The 11,021-nt window shown below is 43.2% G+C and overlaps 1 protein-coding gene across 1 annotated transcript in view; it reads left to right on the forward strand.

Annotated features, from left to right (window-relative positions):
* STX11 (syntaxin 11) overlaps positions 1-9,625 on the forward strand; it is a 29,635-nt gene extending 20,010 nt beyond the window's left edge. The window contains exon 2 of the mRNA XM_045843221.1: positions 7,581-9,625. Coding sequence (XP_045699177.1) covers positions 7,586-8,449 — 864 coding nt within the window. The 5' untranslated portion in view covers positions 7,581-7,585 and the 3' untranslated portion in view covers positions 8,450-9,625. The remainder of the gene's footprint in view (positions 1-7,580) is intronic.
* Positions 9,626-11,021: the final 1,396 nt, after the last annotated feature.

Genomic DNA, 11,021 nt, shown 5'->3' on the forward strand with positions numbered 1-11,021 from the left:
AAGCCTCTTGTCACATCACATTTATTACCATTTGGCAAAGCAGGCCCCAGTCTCGTGGCACACTCAAATTTGAGGATTTGAGAAAGTCGGTACCTCTTGATTTGCAGGAGCTGTAAAGAATGTGTGGTAATTTATTTTTCAACCTTCCACAAAGAGTATGTATAAGAGTGTTTGGGGGGAATGAATGGGTCACTTAGGAGGTCAGATCAAGAAAGCTGGATGTCCTGCAGACCGACAAGTTGAGGGTTCAGGTCTTGGTCGGGGCACATGACTGGATTTCTGGTTTGGTCCCCAGTCAGGGCACATACAAGAGGCAACTGATTAATGTTTCTTTCTCACATTGATGTTTCTCCTCCCTTTCTTCCCCTCTCTCTAAAATTAAAAAAAAAAAGGAAGTTGGATCTGAGTTGATGATCATCACATCAGGGAAATAATCTAACAATTAGATGCTTTCATGCTTCAGATACTATCTGGTACTAAAATAGTAAAGTTAATAGCCACCATTTAATGAGGTTCCGACACAGGCCAGGTTCATGAAAATGCTGTAGACGTATTAGAATGTTGTGGCTGTCAGTGGAAATGAAGAACAGAGGAGCAGAGGAGAACACGTGTTCTCTGTAGTAAGGCCACTTCCGAGAGGAGGGAAGAAGCAGCCGGGCTACTAAGGACAATTCCTCCTTCCAGACTCACCAGTCTGGTAAGGGATCCATGCCCCTTGGCAGGAGCAGGTGGAGAGAGCCACCTACAGGGAAGGAAATCTGAGAGTGGGAAAGCATGTTTCTTCGTATCAACACCAGCCCCGCTTACCTCCAGGTCTTTGCACAGCTCCAGTGCAGGACCGAGTGGACAGAACATCATCACAGGGTCTGGATGGATGTGAGCTTAAGGCCCAGACTGCTTTCTTACTAGCGGGGTGGACTGGATGAGGAACTTAACTTTTCTGGAATCCATTTGCTGGTCAATTGAAAATTGTGTTACCCTGCTCACAAAGTTATTGTGAACATTGTGGATGGATTGTGTATCAAATGTTCGGTATAAAGAGTGAACTATTAGTCACGCTGTTTGTCACTGGCATTACATTTTCCTTTCCTGCTTTACTTAGTAGGCTTGATTCTAGAAGGTGGCTGACCTCCAAATAGCACCCCATTGTTAAATTCTTGGTTTTTATCTAATTTCTTCATCTGCTACAGCCTGTAAGAGCAATGAAAGAAAGGCCAGTATCAGTGTATGGAGATAGCTGAGGTTGGATTTGACATTTTAATACCAAAGAAAGAAATATTTTAAAACAAACAAAAGTGCATCACCATGCAACTCAAAGATGTTAGTAATGACAGTCTGAGTCAGCAATAAATTGGGTCCAATGACCTCTCTTTAAGGAAGCAATGAGATATATTACTACATTTTAGAAGAGGATTTTTAATAAAAAATGAGTGAACACCTTCCACCTTTGAAGGGAGGAACTTCAGTAGGTAAAAGTCCCTCCTTACATGGAAATACCTCATACATTAATGATGTTGGATAACAAACTTTTCTGCGGCCAAAAATAAAAATAATTTATTTCCTTGGAGAATTGATGAGGGATAGCCAGGCAATAGGTTAGTGACTCAAAGGACTTTGTCTGAGAGAGAGAGGAGCAGAATAAGGAATGTAAAAATTCTGTGGGATTGTCCTTAGCTGGTATTACAAATAGGAAAAATAAAGTCACTAATGATTCTGGAAACTCTATTGATTTGTCTTGTTAAAAAATTCTCCATGGAATAGTTATGAAATACAAAGTTTGATCAGAGATGTACACATTTTCAAATTGGACTCAAAATTAACTCATTTTCTCCTTTTACATAAATTTCTTCTATATTTTCCAACCAAAAGCTTGCTTCGCATGCTAAGCCCAAAGCCAGATCAAGAGTAAGATAGAGCAACAGCGGTTTTCGTTGGTGAATGCTAATGCAGACAAGAGTGGACAGGCTCGTGTAGGTGATCGGACCCCTGACTCTGGAGCACCGTTCTCCCTGAGCAAGCTCACCTGCCAGCATCTTCTCACTTACCACTTCTGTCCTCCTGACTGTAAAACTTCTATCTTCAGGTATCACTGCTTGGTTATTTCAGCCTTGGGTCAGTCATAACCACAGTGAATCTTTGTTATAAGAGAATTATCTTTTAGCCGTAATAATTCTGTGGACTTTCAGATGAGTTACTCCCTATTCAAATGCTCTAAAACCTGAAATATCACTGTGTTTGGGGAAATTCTGACATGAAGAGATTATTGTGGGAAAGAAGTTAATGATCCTAAATGCTGAAAAGATTTCTATGTGTTCATCATCTAGGTTACTAGTTGCTAATAATTGTTCCATATATAAAGTCTCAAGTGAGGAATGCTATGGTCTGTTTGTGCCCCCCCCCCCCCAAATTTCATCTGTTGAAATTGTAACCCCCAAGGTGGTGGGGGCACAGGCCCTCTGGGATTTCCTGGCTCCTACATGATCTTTGTGGTGATGGTTGGGCTGGAGGGACTGGGTGAGGTGGTAGAGAAAAGTGGACTCAGGGTGACCACACTGGGCTGTGTGGGTTTTGCCCAGCACAAGGGTGCCTGCCGCATGGGTGAGAGGGCATGGAGGGCCCTCTCTGCCCAGTTCCCCAGGCTCTGTGCCCTGGCCTGGGGTGTATCCCCCCAGAGAAAGGGGCACTCTTCTAGCTTTCCCAAAGATGTCATGTGGTCCTTACACGAAGGTTGGTGAAGGCGCCATATGGACCCGTGGTGAACCTAGGCATGAAGACCTTCTGATCTGTAGTCACCATTTTCTTTTAACAGGACAGTAAAAATTGGTATAAAATCAGGACCCAGGAGGGATGGATGATAAAATCTGAAAATCAGAGCGTGGTAACTTCATTGTTGAAGTAGCATGGCTCAAAAGTTCTTTTTGGGAGTACCTATTTGGGGGCATGATCTTTTTTGTTTCCCTAGTAGATGAATGGGGTGTGTGTGTGTGTGTGTTTCTAAATGTGTATGTTAGTTCTTAAATGAAACAAAAGTCTTAAACTTTCTGAATTCACATTACAGAAGAATAGTCTCTAATACATTTCCTTGTCATAACTACAACAAGAAGGCCCTTCCATGTTTCAGATTTGCTCCCCTCCTATGCTCTGCAAGTTCGTCTTCATAGTAAACCTCACGTGATTGCACATGGTCTTTCTCTGCACTGTGTTTCCCAGGTCTGAGGTTTCCCATGACTTGTAGAAGCACTGTAGCATATTGCTGTGAATCAAGGGGAAGGTTTTGTTTCTTGGCAGTAGGACAAATTTGCTGAATGCATGTATCGCCTAATGTATAATAATGTATGGATTATATAAAGATCTCCTTTTAACTTAATTATCCCTTCAAAGACCTTATTTCTAAATACAATTACGTTCTGGGTTCCTGGGGTTAGGGCTTCAACATATGAATCTGGGGAGTACGATTCGGTTCATAACTATGTGTTAACATTTTTTTCTTGTTCTCCCTAGGGTAAGGGGTAGGCACAAAGGGGTAGGCACAAAGCCTCTATTTTATGAGATAATGACTATGTGATACGTTTACAACTGATTCCCTTAGCAGCATGTAGGGAGCCATGACTTTCATGGTTGTTTCTTGTAGCACCCAGGGTATGAATTACTTACACAGTAATCACCGCCACTCATTGGTCTTCTGAAGTAGGTACAGACCTGCATTCTGAACCTTTCTTTCCCTGTCTTTGTGTATCTTTCCCTATCGGTTGTTTGTTCATGTCAGCCCCATCCTGGGGACTATTGTAAGTTGCCTGGAACTGCATGGTGTTTGTGGCTAAAAAGCTGCCATAATAAGTATGTGTGGAATGGGTCACAAATTTTGGTGTGCATTTGAGTCACCTGCAGCTCATCCTAGATCTACTGAATCAGAAGCTTCAAAGGGCCCAGGCCTCTGCAAAGTTTGCAGCCATCCAGAAGATTCTGTTTCTTCCTAAAGACAGAGCCACTGAGCTACCATTATTTGTTTCTTTATTTTCTCTTACATAAAATCTAATTGCCCAATGGAAGAAGGGTTGTACAATTTCCCCTTCCTCCCCTAAGAGAACAAGTTCTCAGGACAGATGATATGCATGCCTGAAAAGAGAATTAGAAAGCAGAAGCAGATTTCTGGGAGCAGGTTCCAAATTTTCTTCTGAGTTCTTCATCTCTGTGTGAATCAAAGAAGGACTCATTTTAGCAATTTTATGAATACACTTTACTGATGTTTATTACATTAGTCTTTATCACAGACAAGAAGGATGATATAATTGTTTGACTATTGTTTCTAATCTACTGTAGTTCCCTTTTTAGAACCTCGCAGTTCAGAATCAAGCAACTACATGTGCAGTCTAGCTTGATGTTCTTTCTCTGCCTGCTTATATTTTGATGTAACTACAGGAAGGAATATATCTGAAACCTTTGGGAGGCATTCTTATGAACAGCAGCCTTTTGGGTTGACTTTCTGTTGTAGTTTTTCTACTGCTTGCTCTTTGGCAGCCAGGAGACTGTCTAGGTCAGTGGGACCCACACATCTGGAGCTGGGCTGCGCCCGGGAAGGTGGGAAGGAAGGCAAGGTGAAAGCCACCTTCTTATCTACACCTCCATGGAGAATCTTTCATTCCACACACCATTCCTTCCTCTCTCCTCACCAGATTACGGGATGAGCCTAGGCCTTCATGTCATTTAGGACCAGTGACTTTATGGTTGTTAGGTCTTGAGAAGGAATGACCATCTCTGAACATCATCCAAGGCCATTTTCTGTATGATTGAAGTCTGCTTTGCTCTTCATATTATGAATGAGATGATGCATGGCTTAAAGCGAACAGCACAGAGCATGGGAACTGTCCAGGACTGGTGGGAGGTCAACAAGCAGATCGCTACTGTTCTGGCGTGTGGCACTGTCCCTTTACCGCCCATTTCCTTCCATTGTAGTGCCTCCTAAGTCTTGGCCGAAATGCAGGGAAGGCATGTATCATCTGTTCTTGCCTTGTTCATCAAAATTCATCCATTTTCTGCCCCATCTAAATCTTGCATAGTAGAATAAATTGCATACTAAAACAGGTGGACACAGCTCAACTCCTTAGTAGCTAAGTAATGTAATTTGCCCAGGTCATATAAGATGATGAGTTGGTTGTAATGCATGTGAGCCCAATGTGAGGCTCCCCAATCAGGGAACCTGTGCCCAGAAGAGGAGTCCCCATAACACCTGGCTTTGAAAACCAGTGACGATTACATCCAAGAGAAATGAAAGGCGAGGAAGACCAGGATGCTATTCTTAAAGGCCTCACCCACAAACTCACTCCATGCTCCAGGGCAGAGGCAGCAGCTGGAGAAGCACCTGGGTCATACAGGGAGGAATTTAATTGACCAACTTTCGGGTGAAGTCCGGAGGGGAGGGATTGGTGGTAACTCTCTCCAGAGATGGAACTGTTGGCGGATGCCCTTGTTCCATTGTTGTGCTCTCCTTCCACCTGGCTTGCCCAGTGCAAGCAGGCACCAAATCTGCCCCTCTCTGTTAACCTGGCTGACACCGTTTGCCCTGGCACGGCATTCCTCAGAGATCCTCCCCTACCCAACCTGCCTGCCCTGGCTGCAGTTAATCCCAAGCCTGCTCCTGACCCTCCAAATGGGCGGAGGCCAGCCTTGGCCCACAGCACAGTCTTTCCCAAGCACTCTTGAACTGGCAAAAGTTGCAGCCAGTCTTGGCTCACATTGGAGCTGCTTGGTAGGAGCTCCAAGGCTAGCTAGCATATGTGATGGCTGGTTTCAGCTCAAATTATGGCCTTTCCCAAGTGGCCACAAGCCTGGCACATGCAGCAGCTGGCCTTGGCTTGCTTCATAGCTCCCACCAGGCAGGTCCAAGCCCCCAGCACAAGGGGCACCAGCCTGACCCTGTACTGGGGCCCCTCCCAAGAGGCTCCAGATCTGACATTTCCTTGTTCAATAGAGTAGTCTGTCGTGACTCACTGTTGTACGTTTGCTGAAGATAATTGAGTATGGTGGTTAAGTGGGGTTCTCTAGAGCCTAAATGGTCACTTACTGGTGGCCTTGGGTAAGTTCTTTAATCTTCCTATGCCCAACTTGCCAACTCTGGTAATGACAAAGCCTACTTCGTGGAGTCTGCATGAAGATTAAAGAGGATATCCCTTGAAAGGTGCCTAGAAATTGGTTACTGGCACTATGTAAGCACTCGATACATATTAGCTACTCTTATGGAAAAAATATGGATATGGGGAACATCATTTTGCCTTGTTAAGCAGGAAAATGATTCTACCACTCTTATAAAAACATGAAAATTCTTCTTGAGCTGCCAACTTGTTTCGGAAAGCCATTAAGAGTGGGCAAATATTGCTGGTGTGTGATGGATAAATGGGAGTGTGTTTTAGTATTGCTACTAGGTTTGTGTTTGATTGAAATTGTCCATGTAAATGTTTTTTAAAGCAGTTTTGTTAATGATGTTCACCTCTGGAGACCTTGGGGAAAACTGTACATCTTTTGTCTTTCATTACTGATCCTTTATCTGGCTTGTGCTATGTGATTCTTGCCTAAATGTGTTATTTCTGCTCACCTCTCCTACTTACTAAAATCACATTACACTTGACTATTTCCTTATATCCTTTACTTTTAATATCTTCCATTAGAATATATCTTGATTTTTTCCCCTCAAACATTTGTAAGCACTGAGTATTGAACAAGTACTCAAACTGAATTATATTGGGCAGAGGAACAAGGAAATTCCAACTTCCAATTTTGTACTTTCTTATTAGATTTTTGTCTTTGTGTATTTGGTTGTTTTACTTCAAGCATGCTTTAATTTTATAAATTTTTTAATCCTCACCCATGGATATGTTTATTGATTTTTAGAGAGAGAGGGAGGGAGGGAGAGAAAGAGATAGAGATAGAGAGAGAGAGATCCACTGGTTGCCTCCTGTATACACCTCGACCAGGGATTGAACTTGTAACTTTTGGTATGTGGGACAATGCTCCAACCAACTGAGCCACCTGGCCAGGTTACAACATTTTTAATAGAAAAAAAAGTTAAACCATGATTTATACGACCCTATTTGGAGAACTGTTATGGTGTGTAGGACTGAGATGCTCACCAGTGCTGAAATGGACAGACATTTAGACTTGACCCCAAAGCCTTGCAAATTGACTCTCTTTATTGAAAAAATAATGACCTTTGCAAGTATTTTCTTCCTATTTTTCCTTTTTCTGCCTGTTTTGACTTGTGATTATTGGAGAACTCAAAAGCAAGAAGTAGATTGGTTCCCAGTACAATCCAAATTTTTAAATTGCTGACTGAATGTTGTAACATTGAACTGCAGAGACCTACGGGCTATAAAAGGCAACTGTGCTCATGACTTTAAGTCACATTTGTCCTTTACTTGTAAGCAAAATGTCATAGAACATTTAGCTCTGTTCAGCGCCTGTATCACACCCGAGGATAAGGACTTGGGAGTGCTGAGCAGCGTGCTCCTTTATTTTCGCTTTGGTTCCCTCAGGGCGAATTTCTGACTGTCACTGGAAGAGTTTAACCTCGGCATGTCTACTTGCAGGCAAAATGAAGGACCGGCTGTCAGAACTTCTGGAGTTAACCAGGCAGTATGACCAGCAGTTCTCAGACGGAGATGATGACTTCGACTCGCCCCACGAGGACATCGTGTTCGAGACGGACCACATCCTGGAGTCCTTGTACCGAGACATCCAGGACGTTCAGAATGAAAACCAGCAGCTCATGGCAGACGTGAAGAGGCTGGGAAAGCAAAACGCCCGCTTCCTCACGTCCATGCGGCGTCTCAGCAGCATCAAGCGTGACACCAACACCATTGCCAAGGACATCAAGTCCCGTGGAGAAAACATCCACCGCAAGCTGCGCGCCATGAAGGCGCTGAGCGAGGAGGCGGAGGCCCGGCACGGACCAAACTCCGCGGTGGCACGCATCTCCCGCGCGCAGTACAGCGCGCTCACCCGCACCTTCCAGCATGCCATGTACGAGTACAACCAGGCAGAGATGAAGCAGCGTGACAACTGCAAGATCCGCATCCAGCGCCAGCTGGAGATCATGGGCAAGGACGTCTCGGGCGACCAGATCGAGGACATGTTCGAGCAGGGCAAGTGGGACGTGTTCTCCGAGAACCTGCTGGCTGATGTGAAGGGCGCGCGGGCGGCCCTCAACGAGATTGAGAGCCGCCACCGGGAGCTGCTGAAGCTAGAGGGCCGCATCCGTGATGTGCACGAGCTCTTCCTGCAGATGGCCTTGCTGGTGGAGGAGCAGGCAGACACCCTCAACGTTATTGAGCTGAACGTGGCTAAGACCCTCGACTACACCGGCCAGGCCAAGGCGCAGGTGCGCAAGGCCGTGGAGTACAAGAAGAAGAACCCCTGCCGGACCATCTGCTGTTTCTGCTGCCCGTGCCTCAACTAGCAGGCTGGCCTGGGACCTCACACTCTATCCTAACGGGAATGGGCTGGGAAGCATAATGGGAAAGATTTGGGGGCTCCCTTTATGGGGATGAGTTGTCCCCATGGGACCCCTATGGGACCTCAGTCTTTAGAGAAAGAAGGAACTCGAGGTCTAAAAACTCCAACCCAGCCCATGCTTGGGACTACAGTTGATGCTGTCCGATGTTTCTTCAGTAAGTACAGAGATACCCACTGAAGTTGTGTAAGGTCATCATATGGCAAATTGCACCCTTGCCTTTTTAACGAAAGCCAAATAAAGAACTGACGTTGTAGCATATTGTAGGTTCCTTGTCCCAGACACGTCTTCTAGGAGGGTGTCAATTCCGCACTGGCTAACAGTATGAACTCATCAAAACAAATTTCATTTACTCTGTCCCGGAAGTACCTTGGTTCTGTTCAGTTTCACGTCTTTCATTTCAGATTCTTTGTCTGGTTAATGCTGTGTGACCCCTGCCTACAAGTACATCTTCTTTCTACTTGCCTCCATACGTACTCGAAGGCCAGCACTCAGGCCACTGAGCCACACCAGTCAGGGCTCACATCCATGCTTACTAAAGTCACATTTAACACTCACTATTTTCTTTCACTTTTATTATCTTCTCTCAGAATATAGTTTGGGATGTTTCCCCCCAAATGTTTTTAAGCACTGGGTTTTGAACAAGCACTCAAATTGGTGAGTGTATCAGTCACGTTTTGTATTTTTTCATAAATAAAAGTAATTTAAAATTTATCTTTTTTATGTGATTTCAAATGCACATACATATGTAAATGTGGAGTACTGATATTCACTAACATGTACATAGTGACTAACTGGTTTTCCCTTTACTTTTGTACATATAGACTGTAAATACCAAGAAAAACACTTTTTCTGGTTGTTGGTGTGGGTTTTCTCGTTCTGAGCTGATCTCACACTCATCTGCATATCTGGTCCAGTTGGGCCAAAACGTTACTTTGAACAACTCTGTGTCAGTTGTGGTGATAAAGACCGATGTCAACAGCTGATAATGGAGACAGAACCAGAGATAATAAAAGACATTCTCGAAAGTATTACGTTTGTTTTACGTCAGACCATGCCTTTCATGATTTAAATTAAAATAATTCTTTTTAAGTTAGTTTAATAAACATTACATTATAAATACCCCTTTTATGTGTTTGTGTCTTAGTTTGCTGTTTCAACCATTGTGTTAAAAATTCTTCTAGCTGCTCAAAGCCGAAACATCTGGATGGAGCTCTGACTAGAGAAGAAACAAATGAAAAAGAATTCACACGGGGGTATCTTTTTTCTCTCCAGAGTTACCTACAATAGTTTAGCAAGATCATCATGTTTTAGAGATTTGGTTTCATTTGCAAACTTTGCAGTGCCCTTACCCACATTTACCATGTTTCCTGTCTTTCTCCCGAGTCAACTCTGGACTCTTTCTACTCATTATTTAATAAAAACAAGAGAATTTATTCAGCAGTCATAATTCTCAGGTCCTTCAGACAATGAAGTTTGGAAAGGATTAGAGAGACGAGTGTTCGAACTCTGCAACTCACTGTCTAAACTGCTCACGGCCATGAAAGTCCAGCCCTGCATCTAATTTTAATTTCATGGTTAAATATGAGAATGGTGGAAACCAAGTCCCACTGGGCTCTTCTCGGATGTCTCCTGATTTCTTTCTCAGCTAACTCCAGCGTTGTTTTCACCTTTGACCTAACTTGACCTAATTCCCTTTCCCTAAAAGAAAAAGTCTTCGTATAGCTCCAGTGTTGTCTTTCATGGAAGACAAGAAATACTGTAAATACAGACCACCAGCTAGTTTTCACAAGAGAGAATGATTTATGCATTTGACTCATTTAAACCCATAAAGCATTTTCTTTGCTTAGAACCATTCGTGAAAGTAAATGAGTTTGCAGGCTCTGTGTATTTTCGAATTCCCCACATTTCAATTGAAGAATTATGTCAAAATTGAACTTTACTAAGAGATTAGTGAACTCTTGCCTAGGAAAAGGCAAGAACTTTTCTTTCTGCTTGTTAGTAAACATCTGCCTGTGACAGAGCAGTTAGGAGCACAGATTCAGGACTCCACTTTCTCGGTTTAAATCCTATATCTGCCTCATGCTAGCTGTTACGACGTGGCATGCTCCTTAACCTCTCTGGGCCTCAGTTTCCTCATCTGTAAAATGGACGCAATAGGACCTACCTCATAAAGTTGTTTTAAGAAGTAAAAGACTAAATATGTGAAAGCTAGAAGTGCCTGACATATGCTAAGTGCTCTGTTCATTGTTGTCATTAAATAACTTTCTCATAGACTGAGAGACCTGCCATTGACTCCAGTAAACGAATAGTTATTAACTCCTGAGGAAAAATACGTATTCTTTTGTTAACCGTCTTTCATAACATGGAATAAAGAAACCAAGACTCTATCTCTGAATATGAGGGCTTTTTTTTCTGTAATGAAAAAACTACTTTTCACGGTGGTATTTCTATTCCTTCTTACATCCCAACATGTTCTGAAAAAGAAATTAAATGTTCCATTCAAAAAAGTTAAACA

Source organism: Phyllostomus hastatus, unplaced genomic scaffold (genome assembly GCF_019186645.2).
Source record: "Phyllostomus hastatus isolate PE091 unplaced genomic scaffold, TTU_PhHast_1.1 phas_contig_40, whole genome shotgun sequence".
NCBI lineage: Eukaryota > Metazoa > Chordata > Mammalia > Chiroptera > Phyllostomidae > Phyllostomus > Phyllostomus hastatus.